The 19206-nt window shown below is 49.4% G+C and overlaps 1 protein-coding gene across 1 annotated transcript in view; it reads left to right on the forward strand.

The window, feature by feature from the left end:
* The window catches only part of SYT17 (synaptotagmin 17), a 40005-nt gene extending 24845 nt beyond the window's left edge, over positions 1 to 15160 (forward strand). Inside the window, exon 8 of the mRNA XM_072878162.1 lies at positions 14689 to 15160. Coding sequence (XP_072734263.1) covers positions 14689 to 14885 — 197 coding nt within the window. The 3' untranslated portion in view covers positions 14886 to 15160. The remainder of the gene's footprint in view (positions 1 to 14688) is intronic.
* Positions 15161 to 19206: the final 4046 nt, after the last annotated feature.

The following is a 19206-nucleotide window of genomic DNA, read 5'->3' on the forward strand; positions in this document are numbered from 1 at the left end:
TTTAAATTTTATTTCTTACATGGTAGATACAGGTGTCAAAGCTGGTACAAGGAGCCTAATTCCAATCCATTAGTTTGTTTCCAAACATGTTGTAACAAAAGTGATGCTGATCAGCAATTTAAATTTTGCCCTTCATGCTCAGAAATTTCCTCAGCAAAAAGTCTATAATTAATCACTGCTTTGCATGCACATCACCCAGACTGTACCTTGCATGTGCAATGATGAATTTGTTCTTGGAAGCTTCCATCAGGTGATCTTGTGACCGGCGTGAAGTACTCTTTTCTTTGTTTTCCCCTTTTCCTAATAGAAGAAGAAAAGGCAAACCGAGTAGCAGCTGTGTGCAGTCAGGAGGGTGAGGGAAACGCTGCTCCTTGCCATGGCTGATGAAGTTAACATTAATGAGTGGATGTCTGATTATTTGTTTCTGTGCAAATGGATGTATTCTCAAATAAGTCAATGGGAAGTTAGCTGATTTATAATCATATATAATGCAGTCGGATTTCAGTGGCATGCCTTTTAAGTGGTGCTTCACCTTCTAAGTGACGTGGTGCTTGCTTTGAACGTTGCAATAAATAATCCCAGGCCAGAAATGTCACCAGCAGCTCCAAAGCTGGGAAGGAACGTGCAGAGCTTTTTGGAGGAGCAGCGGGGCCAGGTTCTCGTGGCCGCTCTTGGACACGTGGCTCGGGCACGGCACTGCTGCGGGTGATGTTGGGCTTGCTGCTTTTGCTGTGGTCGGGACTCTGTTGTTTGAGATATGTGGTTTGTGTAGCCAATATATAGCCGGAGCCAGGGGTGTTGGTCATGTTATCATGTGTACAGTCTTCTGCTCGTTCAGTGCCTGCACTGCTTCCCCTTGTTAGAGGAGCCAAGAGCCCGTCTTGTTGCAAGGACCTTTGAATCGGGACTCCTGCACAGGTATCTGCGGTGTCACGCGAGTGAGGTGGTTCGGGGGACGTAGCGGTGGTGAAGATGCTGAGCCACGCTCAGTGTTCGCCTAAGTGATGGAGGTGCTCCGGATGTTGGTGAAAGCGTGTCCCCGAGAGGGGCTGCAGTTTCTTCTTGTGTGCATCTGTGAGGTTTTAATACAGTGAGTATCAGCGTGCAGCTTGGCCGAAGTTCTGGGATAGGGATGGTGGTGTTCCCCATATAGCTGCCTTCTTGCGTGTTAAGGTATTGTGCAGCTTAAAAGCTTGTAAAGGGCTTTGGGATCTTCTGTTAAAAGACAATAAAGAGCAAATAGTTGCCAGCATGGAGAAGCCATACCTCGCAACATGAGGATCTTTTTATTATTTTGTATCTCTACAAAGCAGGAGCATAAGCCACATTTTTTCGTCTAGGTTTTTTATTTTTACGTGGGGTTTTTTTTTTGGCTGCAGTGGTGGTTCTTTCTGTTGTGTGTTTTGTGGGAGTTGTTTTTTATTTCTTATTTTTTTGAATCCACAGCTCTAGTCCATTAGGTCAGTTAATTAAATTTGCTGTTGAGTGAAAGTCCAATTGAAAAGGAAAATAATCCTTTCTCTTGAAGGGTGGGTGACGATGCTTTGAATGGAGAGAGAGAGCTGTAAAAGCAGTCATGGGAGCCAGAAGTGAGTATATCTTCAATAATTTAAAGAAAGCTTTTTTGTGGCTTCGTATTTTGGACCCAGTCTGCAGCTGTCTTTGCATTGGCTTGGCTTCACTGGAAAGCAGTGGAGCCGTGCCAGTCCCTATCAGCTGAGGCTCCTGGCTCCCTCTGGGTGGCTGGTACCACACTGCAAAGTAAGGCACTATCTAGACAAAGTAAGATTAATTTTTTTTTCCCCCTGTGTGTTTTTCTCCTGTGCATCTTGAATCAAACTGTCTGGGTTTAGCACACTGTAGTAAGAATTTATGCACCGTTTTGCTGTGACTTTAGCAAGGACTGTGCGCGCAAACACTGTGGATGGACGGTTTTCTGTAAAGCACCGTTCTGCCCCTGCTTTCCTGGCGGTGCTCTGGAGAGCTGGACTTTGGACGAACATAGTGAAGTGCAGTCGGAGTAGGAGATGTGCAGTGGGTACCTCCAAGATGGGCTGCAAGGGTCAGCTCTGCGTTAGCCAAGATTTGGGGGGCTTGGGCTGGTTCTTAGATCTTTCCTCCTCCTTATGCATACGAGGATTCAACACTGTAAATTATTGGCATTTACAGGCCAGAGTGCTTCTCCTTCCACATTGGTGCAGGACACCTTGTACAAGCTGTCTTTCTGCCTTCCTCTCTGTTCCTACTTCAGATGCTTACTGGAGCTGTCCCTAACTCACATGTCCCAGTTTAGTGCCTAAAATGAGGTGGGATGAGCTCAGGTGGAGATGTCCTCTCCAGGAGGAGGCAGCCAGGCTTGGGACCGCTGCTGCAAGTATTGTCTGTTCACAGCTTCTCACCATAAGGGGCTAAAATCAGGAAGGCAACTGATACTCATAACAAGTCTAACATCCCGACAGAAAAAAGATGATGTGAGGCAACTCAGTGGAGATGTTGTTTGACTTTTCATTTACTCCATCAAACATGTTGTCTAGGTAATGAGCATCCGTATACATACTGTAACAGAAATGCACTTTTTTGGGTGGTTCTTTTTTCCACTTTTTGTTTTTTGCCAACTTGACGCACATCCCCAATGTGCCATCTTCTGCTCGACTGCAAGCAAGTCATGGGTTCACCTCTTGCAGAGAAATGGGGCAGGCTTTAAAAGACAGTATGTTCTCCTAACCACATATACCTGTGAACAAAGGTGTTAATTATTCTTTGTCCCATGGTAAGGGGAAGGTGGAGTTTGGCCCCGGCAGCAGGGCTGTCAGCTGCTGCCTGAGGTCACTTCCAAGCAGAAAAAAAGGATATTTGCGGTGCGACTGCAGCCTCTGTGCTTGGGAGGGCTGGATGCTGGGTGTCTAGAGACACCGCGCTCTCCCTGCTGATGGATTTTGGGCAGGCTGTCCTCTAAATCCCAGCCCAACCTTCGGAAAGCCTGGGCTGTGCAGCAGGAGGTGCGACAACACCTGAAATCCGAGCACTGTGGTATTTTGTTAATGATTATAATGTTGTTAATAACAATTGTCGATAATGCTGTTTGCGTTGCAGTAAAGCCCAGATGGCCCAATAAAAAACACCAGAGCTCCAGGGCAAACCGCATCTTGGTGACTTGTTAACATCTTTTGATCACTTACCATAAAAAATATAACCTTCAGCGCTCACAGTTAGGGAATATATATCTCCCCGAGGTCCTGTGGTGACTGTGTGTGTCTTTCTCCCTCTAAGTAAGCTCTTGTACATGTTTACATCGTTAGGGCTTGTGAAGCAAGCAGGGGAGGGAAGAGGGAAAAATAATTTTCGTGCTCTGGGTACCATCTGTGCAAATGCAGAGGGAAAGCCTGCTTTGCCGTCTGACCTGGCCAAGAGCATAGCCGGAGCTGGGACAAGCATCGGGGCTGCTGGTGTCTGATGGAGAGCGGCTGTGGGGCTTGTCCCGCTGCACCACCCCCTGTGAAAGGTGGCCATGGCTCTGGCAGGAGAGGATGCTCTGCCCAGGGGAGGGAAGCGGGCTGGGCAGGGCTTGCTTGTTGATGGAGAGGTGTCCTCGGTACGTGTGTGACAGCTGCTGAGATCTTCATCGCAAGTACTGGCTGAGGAGGCAGCTCACAGGCACTCTCTCTTCTAAACCACCCATAGGATTTTTATATGATTCTCTTCACTCTTCAGTATGTTCTAAAAATGGACCGACCATGTCTCGGTTTTCTATAATGACTTAGGGACATTTTTAAAATTTATTTTTGTAAGTGTTTGAGTTCCCAAGGGAGCGTTGTTGAACAGCGAGACTTTGCGCACCTATAGCCGTGGTTGCAGCGGCTGCTGCGGAGGGGCACTGATGGTACCTTGGGTGTCTGCCTGCACCACGTGCTGTCACAGCGCCTGTCTTCAGGCCCAGGGCTCTCCTTAACTTCCAGTTTGTCGTGGTTTAGCCCCCCGTTTAAGCACCACGCAGCCGCTCGCTCACTTCCCCCCCAGTGGGATGGGGGAGAGAATCGGAAGAGCAAAAGTAAGAAAACTCGTGGGTTGAGATAAGAACAGTTTAATAATTGGAACAAAATAATAATAATAATAATAATAATAATAATGAGAAGGAAAACAACGGGAGAGAGAGAGGAACAAAACCCAAGGGAGGGAAAAAAGGAAAAAAAAAAAAAATTATACAACCGCTCACCACCCACTGACCGACGCCCAGCTCGTCCCCGAGCAGCGATCGCTACCCCCGGCCAACTCCCCCAGTTTATATACTGGGCATGACATCATATGGTATGGAATAGCCCTTTGGTCAGTTTGGATCAACTGTCCTGGCTGTGCCCCCTCCCATTTCTTGGGTACCCGGCAGAGCAGGGGGAGCTGAAGGGAAAGAAAGAAAAAAAAAAAGTCCTTGACCAATGTAAACACCGCTTAGCAACAGCCAAAACATCAGCGTGTTATCACTATTATTCTCATACTAAAATCCAAAGCACAGCACTATACCAGCTACTAGGAAGAAAATTAACTCTATCCCAGCCGAAACCAGGACACAGTTAGTAGGCAGGACTTGATTAAAATAACAGATTGCTGTTCAATAGCAATATACCTTGTTCCTCTATTGCCTCGTTTCCCCGTTCCCTTGGCTTTTGGGAAAATTTAAGGACCATTTAATGAAGTTTGAATTTTTAGAGGGGAAAAAAAGTAATTATTTGTGTGTGTTGCTAATGGTGCAGTTCTGGGTAGTTTAGTTTGGTTTGCTTTGACTGAAGTATTTTCTTTTTGAAGAAATACTGCCTGTTTGAGTGTATTCTCTCCTCTCAAGCTATAATGGCACAAAAGGAATGGAACTGGGTCTGCCTTGAAATCCTGAGGAATTGGGTCTTCCTTGAAATCCTGACTTCTTGTTGGAGGTGGATGTTTCGGGATGTTTCTGTATCTGGAATAAATGGTCACTAATGGCTCAAACAGCCCCTGGCGAGCACAGCTCTGGCCCGCTGTCGCCCTTCGCTCCCGGGGATGTTGGAGATGCCCTGGTGCAGACCGGTTTGGCTTTGTACATTGTCTAATGAACATTTTTTGGATGTTTAATAGAAAATGTTTTGGGGTGCTCTTGATCCATGTCATTGGTGGAGATGGAGGGGAGGAGAGCAGCCCTGACCTGGCAGAAAAGGCTGTATGGAGATGGGCCAAAGCTGAAGGTTCATCAGCTCCAGACCTCGCCTTCCATGTGAGCCCAGGTTAGGTGGAGGGGAAGACTGCTGCCCCAAAGGCTTACAGCTCACAGACCTGCACTTACCCATCGTAACTGGAAATAAAACTAACTAGGATTCATTCTGAGTGAGTCCTAAAGTTGGCCCTCCAGGCAGCTTGACTCCTGGTTGAGGAGAAGATGGTTGAGGAGAAGATGGCTGAAGCCCCTTAAACCTTAAATCTGTTCATTTTTCCCCATCAGCCCTGGTGGTCAGACTCATGGTGTAGATGTTGGAGACAAGGTGATGCTTTTGGTGTTTGCCTGTGCTGCATAAGATTTGTAAAAGTCCTGTGAACAGGATGCAGAGATATCAAAGCTTTTCAATGGTACTTTTTTAATTAACGGGCTGATTTCCAAATGTCCCAATTAGCTGAGCAGGTTGAAGGCTGATAATGGTTTTGGCCTCAGGCTTTTCCAGAAATACACCTGAATTTTGATTTGCCTGGCTGTGTGAAAGCATGACCTTCAGATGCCAGCATCATCTTTAGGTGCCCGTTTGCAGGGATAGAAACCGGGATATGTTTGGGGTCATTACACATCTACATTTTGACTTCCTGCTTCAGGTGCTTGTCTCTTGTTTCTCCTATTGCTTTTTCTTTCCCACAAAAAATATTCAGGCACTTTTGCACACATATATGGGGGGGGAAATCTCCTCTAATATATGAGGCAAATGAAACTATTTTGTTTTCCCATGCTGGAACGCAGGAGGAAGTAGTAGCGGTTTCTGTTTTGAAACACTATCACGTTGGGCACCGTAACATCTCTTAGATGGATAGATAATTAGGCAACTTGCTGCTAGGAAACTGTTTCTTGTTGTCTATTAGACGTATGTTTCTGAAGTATTGGAGTGTCTATATATTCCACATATCTGGAGCTCAGAAGCAGAATCTAATCTGTGCTTAAACCTGTGTAATCCTATCTTACCCAAAGGAGAAAATAAAAAGAAAAAACCATTGATGTCAGTGCGGGATTTTCTGGGGATTTGTACCTGTTTAATTTAGATCAGAATTTGGCCTTTGTGTCTGGCGTTATAAAATGCTTCATGTATTTATGCACTGGACACCATATGGTCCGTGCTCGGGTCTGTGGAGAGCAGAGTGCTCCTGGCTGGTGCCTCCCGTGGTCCCGGCTGCTTTGCTCTGGGTCCTGTGGCCACGTGAGGTGGCCCAGCAGGTCTTGTGAGGACATCTGCCGCTCTTGGGGCGATGGGAGAGGGGCACGGGGAGATGCGCTGGCAGCGGGAGACCTTGGCCTCCTCCAGACCGCCCTGCCTGGCAGGTGTGATGCACAGGCTTCTTCTGGGAGGAGGAAGGTCCCCATTGCTCTCCATCCTCCAGATCCCTGTCTGTGGCTTCCTGGTCTCCACGATAGGTGCTGTTTGTCAGCCCGGAGCAGGTGACAGCAGAGGGGACAGCGAGGGTTGGTTGGAGACGCTGAGTGGGGTCCTGCAGCCCCAGTCCCGCCTGGCGTCACCTCTGGTTTAGGGCCACTCAGGGAAGATGCTCCAGGAATGGATGTGGCTTTTTGCAGCAGGCTCACTGCTTTAACGAGGAGGAGTGAAACACTATTAATCCTGGTGAGAGCAACAAGATGCTGATGCTTCCTGAGCCAATCTGTTGCTTGCTTAGAAGGCAAAATTAGACTCTTCAAGTGGACTGACTGAGTTAATAAGTCATCTGTGGCTTCAGAGTCCATACCTCATTGCAGACATGGCAGAAACCGCTTGTCCTGGAGCTCTCTGGAATTTTTCGAGAATCTTTTTCTCCTAAAGGAAGGAGCAAACCCTCCTCTCTCCAGGCTGATCATCAGCGCTTGCTCATTTTGCCAAGCCCATTAATTTAAGCAGTGTCATGCCTCTCTCGACCTCGGTGTTTTATCTTGTTTTGCTCATGCCGTGATGAAATAAGTTGTTTAAATGTCTCGCAAGGCCATAATCTTTCTGTGTATCAAATGAGGAAAAATCTCAGTGGCAGTAGCTGCTCTGGGCAGTAGAGCAGTGTCTGGAGATGAAATGCCTGTGCCTGGCCCCGTGGCTGTCGGAGGAGACGCACGAACGTGCCGGCAGAGGCTGCCTCTCCCACGCGGCCATCCCTGCCTTCGTTCGCAGGTGCTGCACGGTGTTGGTGTTGGAGCCTGTTTGTGTGGGGTGTATAAATATGCATGAAGCCATTCGTGTGCTTTGTTGGATCTGGGGCTCACAGTGCATAGAATTAAGATGCAATTTAAAAAAAAAAAAAAAAAAGGAATTGGAGGTGGAAAAAGCCAGCTGTAGACACTCTTTTTCAATATCCTCTGGGCTGTTGCAATAGATGCATCCAGTCCGCTATTCCAGTTTCTCCTGATGAGATAATTTCAAGAGGTGTCATCCCTATGTGTCCTTGAGACCTCTGCAGGACACACTTGTGCATTTGCGTTTCCCCTGCTCCTCGGGTCCCTGCTCTCTCCTGCGGGACTCTCCTCTCCTTACCTGAGGCCAGGCCCCAACTGAGCAAGCGCCAGCTCGGGGCACGCCGCTGGGTACATCCACAGGGTCCCCTTCCCAGGGGCCAGAGCGCAGGGGCTGCCCTCGCAGGAGGACGAGGAGGGGAAATGCTTTCCCAAAGAGAGTTTCCTTGGCGTGGTGGCGTTCTCCCACACGGAGCAGCAGGAGGATGCCGGACCCACGGTGGGTCCGTGCGTGGCCAGGATTCAGCCGTGTGCTCGGGCGGTTCCAATTCCCTCTGGAGCCGGGCAGGCGCAGACCTTGCAGGGAGCAGCCTCACGGAGATGCTGGGAAGTGACTTTTATGTGCGCATCAGAGCCTGATGGAGATTAAATTGATAAATGTGAAACCACTGCATCTTCTCCTGTGCTTTTCTGTCCTCTCTACTAAATATTATGGGCCACACTGAAGGAGCAAAGGGCAGAATTTGGTCCGTACCTGTGACCTTCACAGCGTGCATCATTAGTCCTGCTGCTGCCTGCTCCTAGCAGCACCCTCTTTGTGCTAAACAGCTTTTTAATATTGATGTCAAGCAGTTCAGAAGTAGTTTTCAGACCTGCTTAACCTGACAGCTCAGACCCACTAGCTGATGGCAGAGCTCAGCAGCCAGCGTAGAAAAGGCTGGGCACTGGTTTCTGCCTGCGAAGGATGGGGGATGAAGTGTTGCCTGCCTGAGTGGTGCAAGCATGTGAAATAAGGCACTTTTTGAGACCCTGCCAAGCCCTGGGGCTAAAGTGGGGAGGTGTGGGGAGTGTTGATGGGTCAGTGCTAGCAGGATTGTGGCTCCTGCCAGAGAGACCCCATGGTCTTGTGAGACCTGTGTCCTCAGGGAGACTCTGCCGCTCAATTGCCTGTGCGCAGCCTCGGGCACGTCTTTGCTTATTTTTCCCTTTTCCACTGGTTTGGCTGTAATCTGAGGATGCATCTGGGCACAGCATGCGATCTGGCCGCCAGAGCAGGACGCTGATGGCTGAAGGTTTCTGGGTGCGGGTTTTGCAGCTTGCAGCACAATGCCAGCCGGCGCGGCTGGAGGGGTGCAGGCACGACTCTGGGCTGCGGGGTTAGGTGTGCCTGTGCTGCAAAGCCCTTGCAGTAAGAATATTTGCCACGTAGGTGTTTATTCAGTTCCTAGCCTGGTGGGCCAAGGGTATCAGATGAAACTTATACAGGCTGTGGCAACAGCAATTGCAGGTATGTAATAGCGGGTGGGATTTTTTTTAACAACTTTCATGCCTGATGGTTGACCCAGGCACCCAAAACTCTGCTCTAGACCAGCTATAAAAATTAAGCTGGATTTTTGCTCTCTAGTATTTAGAATTAATAGCTTTATCCTACAGTGGAAAGGAAAAGGGCAGGGCCCTCTAATTCCTTCGGGGTTTCTTCCACTGGGGAGCTGGTTCCTGTGGCTGTGTCTGCTGTGCTGGGAAATGCCCCCCGCAGCGGCGGGCTGGCTCTGTAATCGTGCCCGCTGGCGTGCTGTGCTGCAACGTCGTGTGTCGGAGGCGTGCATGTGAGCTGCACCGAGGGGTGCTCCATTATTGAAAGCCTTTTAAAATATGCAGGATGCAACCAAATTGCATTTTAAAAAATAAATAAATAAAAAAACCCAAACTAACTTTGGGGGCAATTTGTTAGAGAGTGGGTGGTGGTGTGCTGTAAATAAGCTAAAGACGAATTAGTATAAACTGGGTGAAGACGGTCTGCCTGATGTCTAGCCTGAGTAAGAAGGCAGATGAAAAACAGAGGCACGTTCCTGCTTGTTATTTTTCTTCTCTCTGAGTTAAATGGTTTTAATTGTATTGCAAGTAACTGATGTAGGTGACTGAAGAAGAGTTAAATTATTTTAATCCAGTGCGCTGAGATTTCTCTGCCCGTTGCTCCCGGAGAGGCTGCAGTAGGTGCTCCGGCAGATGCAGGCGGCAGCAGAGGTGCTGTGCGGCCGTACTCGGTGGTGCAGTGAGGCCGTAACTGCTGAGCAACTGCTGGGCATGTCTGGCAGATGGTTTACAGGAGATGCAGATGGCTTGTGACCCAGGTGAGCAAGGTGCTTCTGTGTAAAGCTTGTCCACCACCACATAAATGGTACTGACAGCCTTGAGGTTAGCCTAAGGAAATTTTCAAATTAGTGCTTTTTCCTGGTCATTTCAAGGCTGCTAATATGTTTAATCAAAGGATGAATTAAAATTTGAAATGCCAGCTTAAATTCTACTATTGCACATAAGTCATAAATCGCGATTACTTTGCAGTCATGCTCTTCACAAGGACTCGGTTTGCAAGTCTCAGTGTAGAGGCAAAGAGGAAGGCAGCGGGCGTTTTGGCTGGATCCAGCGTCTGGGCTGATGCCACCCAGGCAAACTCATGGCGAGTGCCTGATTACGTAGCGACAGGTGAAACTGTCGACTGGTGAAAAGCAATTCCGCGTGGCCGAGGCTGGTAGGAGACGTGGGAAAGCTCAGGCGGGAGTTGCACTTGGAGCCAGCTGTTGGAGCTCCAAGTCCCACCGCGCCTCCTGAGAGGCCCTGCCACCCCCGGGGCGCGGCTGCGGGCTGCGCGGTGCCCGGTGCCCGCCGTGCCGCGCTGCTCAGCCCTGCAGGGAGCGCGGCAGCCGGGCTGGGGGAGCGACCCGGCCACCCCTCCTGCGCAGGAGCCCGGGGGGCACGTGGGCCGTTGCCTGGCCGATTGCTCTGCTCCCTACCCCGAAGAAAAGTTTCATGTAGCACCCGGGCCCCCATCGCTTTGATATGGATCATTTAGGAGCGATGCATCAATAAGTATATAAGAAAAATGTTTTATTTACATCGCATTGCTTGTCCTCAAGAATTCAACCCTTTTAATGGACATGAGTGAGCCAAATTTTCTTTTCTATTTCAGCATTTCTATTGTAAAGATTTTTTTTTTTAAAGAAGCCTTTCTGTTTCTAAATGCGTCCCTCAGTAAAGAGCAGCTGTAGAAGGAATTGGTTTGACCTCTGCTTCCTTAATTGCTTTTTGCTCTGTGTTGGCCTGGAAATGGATGTTGCTATTGTGTAATTTACTGCAATGGTGGAAAAAGAGCTCATGAGATCAGGTGTGTAGTTTCTGTCAGGAAAATAGGTTTCTTAAATGGAAAGTAGTGTCTACCTGTCCATAACCAGAGTCTGGGTCAGTCTGAAAACCCCAAATGATAATTACCTCATCTTCTGCTTCTGAGCACCTCCACGGAGTTACTGTTTTTTTGTGGCCAAGAGCAGATTTAATCTGAAATCTACTCTGAGCTCCTTCAGACTTTGGAAGGGGATGCTCAGACATCGGGTAATACAGCTCGGCCCACTTGTACCATAACCTGGGCTCAGAGCGTGGCGCAGCGCCCAACTGCTGTCCCGTGGGCTGGACCACAGGGGCTTCTCCACCTCTACCTGTTGTGGAAGAAGCTGAAAGAAAAGAGCAGGAGCTTTTTCCCTGCCGAGGCTGAAGGCATGAGCTTGTGTGGAGTTGGCTCCACCGCAGGTGGGACTATAGCCATGGTACGCAGGTCACTGCACGCGTGTGTGTGCAAAAAGCCGAGGGGCTCTGGCAGGGCCTGCCCATCCCCAGGCTGGTGGCCCCTCTGCAGGGGTTTCCTGCTCAAAGGGGCTCTGGATCTCCCCGCAGGTGCCCGCTGCATCAGCAGGTCCCCTTCAGCCCGGAACGGTGTGCAGCTCGCCTTGTATCTTGAAAAGTTGTCATTTTGGGATCGTGTCTGAGCACCCGGGAGTCCTGGTCGGTACATGAGTGGTACATATGGGGTCTGTACTGAGAGTGCGATGTTAACCATTTCTGCTGGGCTTTGGAGCAGACCGAAGTGCCAGACATGAGTGTAAATGGTGTAATAAGTATAACGGCTAGTGCATGCTCGTGGGTGTTCATTGGTGTTCAAGGAACTGGTTCCTCTTCTGTTTGAGAAGAGAAGTGATTGCTGCAGCAGAAGGAACGGGGGAGAGCTGCTCCCCCTCCCTGCGGCAGGACGGGAGCCCGCGGTGCAAATGGCTCCAGTCCGGTGCAGCAAGTGCCAGCAACCCCGCCAGCCTCTGCTTTCAGCTTCTCACCTGGGCTTGCAGGCTCCGACAGTTTTCCTTTCCAAGCCGTTCTTGGAAGAACCAGTGACAACAACAGGGAAAATTGTGCTCCTGAATGTGAGCAAAGAAAAGGGCTTATTTTCACAACACTAACTTTAGCACCTTCTCCTGGGTAAGGTCCATGCAACAGCTCCGTGCACCTCAACCATCAGCAAATTTGCTCAGCAAATACTGGCCGTTTTAAGAGTGGAATAAAGCAATTAGCCTCTGAGAAAGGCATGTCCTTGAGTTTTAAAGGCTGACGAACTGATGAGTGAAGCTGAATTTTTGGCACACAAAGGTCTCTCATCTTTTGAGAAAGCTGCTGGGGTGAAGCTGCGAGTTTGTAAACCTGAGGTCGAATCCAGTGCCACCTCTTACCGTCTGTGTGTGAATAAGCATTTAGCCTTGGAAAATGTCTTCCCTGTTCTTCAGCAATAAGTCTACCTCTGTGCTATCTAAACTAGTTAATGATAGAAACAACGATGCTTGTATAATTAGCCCATTAATACCCTAAAGGAATCAACATGCTAATTACCTGACACGAGGAGATTAGCAAGATGCTTTATAAGAATTCAAAATACTCGGATCAACAGTAAAATAACAGGTCCCCTTAGCTAGCACACCTACTCATTTTACAATCCTGACATGGATTACTTTTGAAGAATTGGTATGCCTGGGGTACTTCCCCACTGTTAATTTATCCTGTGATTAATTGATGGCCTTTAAGACTTCTTGGTTTAAATTACTTGCTATTGTCTCCCAGGATTAGGCTTCATCTTCTTTCACTCTTGAAAAAAAGAATGGAAAAAAAAAAAAGAAGGAAAAAAAAGCACCTATATAAAAAATTGGGGAGGCATTTGATTTGGGGGTACTTTTATGTGATTTTATCACAGTATTTGTTTTCTCTAGGGTAATAAATCTAGCAGGACATGTAGCATAGCCATGCTAGCTACACTTGTGATCCATTGCCTTGTAGGAGAACTCGTTAATAACTCTGGCAGGCTGCGTACTAGTTGGAGATGGATGGCTTAAAATTCTTCACTGCATCCTCAAAAGGTGGCCTTTCCAAATAATGCCAGCCTGGCCTCTTCACAGGGGCACTTCCTCGGCGGCACGTCGCAGAGAGCTGGTGGCATCACCCCCAGATAACTGATGGCGACCAGCAGAAGAGATGCAGTCTTCCTAACGGGGGGATGTACCCCCAGTTCATTTTTAACTGTAGTTTGAAGATAGACTTACAATGCTCTGACTTTCAGTGTAATTTTTCTTTAGTGCAGTTATTTGGAGAAATGATTGGGACATTTTTGAAGGTTTGCCATTACCAAAAATATCCCCAGGTAATTTGATGAGCAGACGCATCTCTGCCCGTGTGTGTCAGAGCTGTTGGAAGGTATAAAGCGAGATGTAACCTTGCACAGCTTGATTTTGGGACTGCACTGGCAGGTGGCACCTAAGTCACCCAAAGCAAGATCTCATGCTGGTGCAGCAGCTAGGAACCAGCCTTTGCAGAGTATGGAGATGGTAGAGATACTGAGTAGCACGTTAAAATAATACTAATTAATTGCGGGATATATTATAGCAGGAAATACACAGCCTTGACAAAGATGTGTGGCTAAAAGCGAGGCTGAGTGCTTAGTGCTCGGTGTCCTGCCTGCCTGGGAGGGTGCGCTCTGCCTCAGGGGGTGCTGCCAGCAGGGATCCCAAAGGTGGCTTTGCTGCCAGCGCCGGTTTCCAGCAGCCCTGGAGAGCTGGTGCTGCTGGCAGGGCAGCGGCGGCAGCGCTCAGCTGCGTGCCAGGCTCGTGGCTCCACGCCAGCCTGCACTCCCCCTTTGAACTTGCTCTTGCTGCACAAGCCTGGGTGGATTTGGAGCCCCTGCAGGCGTTTGTTCTTAAAAATCCCTCTCTTTCCTGAGGAGATTTTTTAATCCTTAATATTCCAGCCAGCGCCCGTGGATATCCTGGCTTCAGCTTGCACAGACTTTTTGTTCAACTTTCTAATGAACCGAGGCAGGGCTTCAATTTGCAGAACACAAAGTGCTTTTGCTCCTGGCCGGCGGAAGTGTGCAGCCTTTCCCGGGATCAGGCCCGTCATTAGAGTTTGCTGCTGTCTGCGATCTTTTGTTCCAGGAGACTGGGCTAATCCAAAGGACGGGGTGTTGGGTTGATGTCCCTCCCTCAGTTGTTTTCCTGGACTTTTAACAAGTAGCTGCAGCGATAATTATGAAAAATTGTTTCTGTATAAGCATCCCACTGAGCCTGTACGTGTGTGATTCCTGTCTCTGAGTCAGGAACGCTATCGATTAGCACTGGAACAGTTCATGACACTTGCATTTGGAGGAGGACAGTTTGAGATGCTGCTTCTTCATTTCCCCAGGTGTGGGCTGCTTGGCTGCTTTCATCATTTCGCTATGCCCAGGCAGAGCTTTCGGCATTTCTTTACATGATGTAATTCTACTTCAAGGCCAGGTTGGACGGGGCTTTGAGCAACCTGGTCTAGTGGAAGGTGTCCCTGCCCATGGCAGGGGGGTTGGAAGTAGATCATCTTTAAGGTCCCTTCCAACCCAAACTGTTCTATGATTCTACTTCACCTATTCTTGCTGAATACCATGATAACTGTGGATTTGTGTCCTGTTTATTTGAATTATATTTCAGTCTGTAGTGCAGCTTATGTTATTCCTTCCAATATTTTTGGAGGTGCTGATTCGGTCTCTAATATTTTTTGAGGTGCTGAGTTATATGCCAAAAACGCTGGTGTCTGGCGTGCTGTGTGAGGGGGTGTTGGTAAGACGTTTGGCTTGCCAGGGGCAGAGGTCCGGGTGGGCAAGCGATGCTTTTGCCTTGACCAGTCTCTGTTTCTGCTCTCCCCAGTGTACGGGCACAACGTGAAGAGCAGCAACGACTTCATTGGGAGGATCGTGATCGGGCAGTACTCGACGGGTGCCCCCGAGTCCAACCACTGGCGCCGGATGCTCAACGCACACCGGACGGCCGTGGAGCAGTGGCACAGCCTGCGGTCCCGGGAGGAGTGCGACCGCGTCTCTCCGGCATCCCTGGAGGTAACATGAGGTGGGGGACTAACAGCAGCCAGACCAAGCAGGCAGACGAGGAAAAAAAATAAACCACCGACTGAAACACCCCACCTCACACCCTATACGCACCCCACAGCAGCTCTGTTGGATTGAAGCGGCTGCCAGCACCCGACCGGCCGCGCTGGCCTCTGCAAACCATGTCCCGCCGGGTCCTGGCCGTTTCCCTGGGGCCACCGGCGGCCCGGCCGGCCGGACTTCTCGCTGCTCGCACCCGGCACTGCTCAGCTGTTTGCATCCCATGCAGCAGAGCGCGTGGCCAGGCGGCGTGGGCTGTGCATGGAGGTGCCGTGGGAAGCGCTGAGCGGGTGGAAGAGTTGGGAGTTGCCTCCACTGTCCTTCCAGTCCAAATCCATGGCTCATCCTCTCGGAGATATAAGTACCCGTGTGCTCTCGTTGGTGAACGTGGTAATTAGGCTAGAGTATTTTTTTAAATGGTAGAACCTGTGGTGAAATCGATTCTGACTCCAGTTTTGTCCTTGTACTAGTTTTAACAGAATTAAGCTCCTGTTAGTACGTATGCGTGCATTTGTGTGCTGGGGCACACACGTGTGCATGGGGCCCCTCGTCAAACGGATCCGATGTCACGTCAGCAGTGAGACCTGCCACTCTCAATAGCAGTCTGTGTGCGTCAAGTAGATACAGTGATGATATAGCAAAGTAAACATTTCCAATAGCATTTGTACCAGGAAAGCCAGCTCATGTCTTTTCAAACCTGTGTTATGCAAAAGAAACCTGCGGCGGGGACTTTTGCGGTTAATAAGACCCAAAATACACAATTTTAATTCTCTCACAGGCTGCGGTGGCTCTTTCTGTGTTTGTGTGTGTTAACCGAGGTAGTTTTCCAGGTCACCAAGTGACCTTAGCTACAGTCAAGCTGTCCTGTTGGTTGCTTCTGTACATTTTATTTTTTCACAGCATATTGTCTGGTATGATGCAGATTGTATATTTATTGAAAATAAAATTCTATTTAATTGTGCCACGTAGACTGGGGTGATACTTGTTAGCAGAATTCATCTTTGTGTTGAGCTCCGTCAGTTATGTTTATGGCACAAGAAAAGCCAAAATGTTAATGTTTACCCCCTTGTTACCCACTGCAGATAAACCAGGAACAATTTGAGAGAAACTGGGGACCTGCTGGTGGAGCTCGGTCAGGAGAGCGAGCCAAGTGCGTTGGTCTGGCTGTGCGTGGTTCCCAGCCAGAGCACACCCGAGGCACTGTGGGCTGGACGAGTCAAAGTCTCTGCACGGGGCTCTGGGTCTCAGTTCTTTGTAGGAGCGGGCCCCAAATTATTATTTTTTATTGCTCTATTTATCAACATGGAGACTGCGTAAAAGTCTGTATCTTGCTTACAGCCCGTTCAAGAAATCAAACAAGAAGGACATTGCCCTGAAGAGAGCTGGGCCTGGCCCGTGACTTTATTGTCTTTCCACGTCTTTGTTTTGGAGAAGGAAGGATCTGCTCTGTCTTCAGCAGTGTTTATCTGTGTTGAGCCGGAAAGCCTCGGGGTGTTACGGATGGGCCAGCTCTGCCACCATATCAGTGCTGCCATGATCAAAAGGAGGAGGTGGGGAAGGGCCCCGGGCTCTGGCTGTATCCTGCTCCCTAGGTCACCTGAGTAATCCCTGGGTGGTAGCCCGTGGCCCCTGCAGTAGCCCAGGCCCATGGCCTGCTCCCCCTCCGTGCACCCCGCGGTGCAGAGCCTTCCCACGCTGTGCCAGTCCCCATCGGCTGCTCGGGAGAGGTGCAAAGCAGCGTGCTCTCCGGCTGCCCTGGCTCAGTCCCCTTTTGCTAGAAGCGCGAGTTGCCTTGGGCAAAATAAAGGTGGTGGTTGGGGCAGGGACTGGGGCTGGGTGTTGCGGGAAGCTTTGCCTTCGCTTGTGGCCCTTCAGAGCGATGACAGTCCAGAGCTGGCACGCGGTGGGGCAGGCAGCAGTCATTTCCCTCCTCTCTGTTCATTAAATGCCGCCCAGAATGAACTCCTGTTACCTCCTGTGCTTTTAATATTTTTATTTTTAAAAAGAAAACAACAGATACATGCGTATTTCATCTCTTGTTGTTTGGCTGCTACAGTTAAGGACAGGTAAGTCTTAAAAGCAAAAAACCCCAACCTTGGTACTTGTTTGGGCAGATGTCAGCGAGTCAGTCAATAGTCCTTGCTGCGGTCCAGGGTGTTTGTGCTCCAGCGTGAAGGTCCGTGTTGTAACTCTGACAGCAGCATCCCCGCAGCGCACCTCCGGTCGGGGACCTGCTCCGGTTTACACTGAGTCATGGGTGTTTCGTTCCCTTCTGCGCTCCGAGCATCCCTGTGCATGTTCTTCGTGTGACGGCCAAGTCTGATACGGTGACCCTGCCGTCGTGGAGGAAGGAATGCAATGAATATAAGGAGGCTACAAGAGACGTCTCCACTCTGCAGCAAGAAGCTGTCTCAGCGGCTGTGGGAGAGGGACAGCGTGGACATCCGTCTCCTGGGCAGAGCACAGCATGGCCTTGGATAGAGGATGGCAAAAAAGGGCCTTGGTGACCATGTCGCTGAGCCGTCGCCCAGTTGCTGTGGCTGGGGTAGGAGCTTTCCCTTGGTGTGGCCATGCACGCTGTCCCCTGGTGAGCACCCTTGCTTCTTACTCGCTGCTGCACGTAGCTCCCGGCTGCTCTCAGCACAGCTGGTGTATGTTAGCAGCACAAAGCGATGGGGACGGTGGTTGCCACGCGGCTGTCCGTGGGCATCCTCTTTCCGAGCATGTTGTGGATGGTGGATTTCAATTCTAACCTGCCTCTCTGCAAGGTGAAATTCCTCCTCTGTCCCGCAGCGAGGTCGATAGCAAATCTGTGTTCTCTGGCTTCCTCCTGGGTTGTCTCATCAATAAATCACGGTGGAGAGGGAGCCCGGGGGGGAGTCCTGGGCAAACGCACGCTGTAGGAGGCTGATCTCTTCCCGTAACTTGAAAAGGCTCAGATAAGGGGCTGTGGTTTCAGCAGCTGCTGCCATCAACATTAATATTCTTCCACGTGGGGTCTGTGGGCAGCAGCACGAGCTCTGGGCATCCACTGAAGCTGACCTCGGACCTGCCATGTGCTTTGCTCAAGTACTGGGGATTAAATGTTAACACAAGGCACTCTTGCCCATGAGTCTGACCTTGGAGATGTGCAGTCTCTGTTTCACAGGGAGGGGAGTGTCATGTACATACACTGCCAAAAATTGGCAAGGAAAACCTGAGGAAAGGTCAATAAAAGCAGGATTGAAGCACACTGAGGAGCTCCCAACTTGGAGGGCAATCAAAAAACAGCGTGGAGAGGGAGGGTAGCAGAAGGGCCGAATAAACAAGACGTGGCTGTGCTCCCGGGGCTGCATCCAGCAGGTAAAACCATCTCATGGTTTGTGAAATCAGAAGGTAACCCGAAGTGCAACTGCAACTCCAGCCGGCTCTGTGTGCACGACGTGCGTGTACTTTCCCCGTGGCAGGAGCAAAGCTGGTGCCCAGCTGCTGTGCCGGGCACGGAGCTGCCGGCTCGGGGGCAGCACCGGGGGCTCGGTGCTCCCGCCTGCGCTGGGGCGGGAGATGCTGCTGCGGTGGGTCTGACCTTAGAAACAGGATTAAAGTTATTCTGTATCTCTGCTCTCTCTTTAAGCATAAACATTTGTGCTTTGGGAGTAGATTAATATGCTCAAAGAGTGTTGTTCTGTAGTTTGCTGATAATTGCTTATAACACTGGCTGTATGTGGGGATGGTGCACAGCTAGGAAGGGAAGAGGCATGCCTTGGCTTCTAATGCTCTTGAATTCCATCATTTTTAGTGGTCTGATACATCAGTAGACTTTTCCTTGAGCTATGTAGTTCCAGATCAATGTATGGAACTGCAAATGAAAGGGGGAAGGGAGTTTTCTTCAAAGGTTTTATTTCATGCAAAGAAAATTTAATATCTGAAGGTTGATTGAATGAGTTACTGTCTCTGGAGTAAGTCTGGATACTTTGCTATACTGAAAGCTTCTTGTCACCCCAAATTGTTTGTGCCTGGATCTTGCCTGTAAAAACAGGGGTCATCCCAACTGAAGTCCCAGAAAACACTGAAAATTTTAATCTGTAGCTAAAAATAAAAAGGGAATAGCATTGGCTGTGTTCCTGGGCAGTTTATTCAAGCTTATTTAAGGCATAAATTCAAAGTGGAGCAGGACCGCAAAAACTTCATAGCATTTGTGCCTATACTGGTTCCCTTACCAGTGCAACAGCTAGGAAAGGACTTTATACAGTATTTCTAAAAATCTGAAGTTTATTTCCAGAAAATGTTTGACCACAGAAAG

The sequence above is a fragment of the Ciconia boyciana genome, chromosome 13, assembly GCF_034638445.1.
Source record: "Ciconia boyciana chromosome 13, ASM3463844v1, whole genome shotgun sequence".
Taxonomy (NCBI): domain Eukaryota; kingdom Metazoa; phylum Chordata; class Aves; order Ciconiiformes; family Ciconiidae; genus Ciconia; species Ciconia boyciana.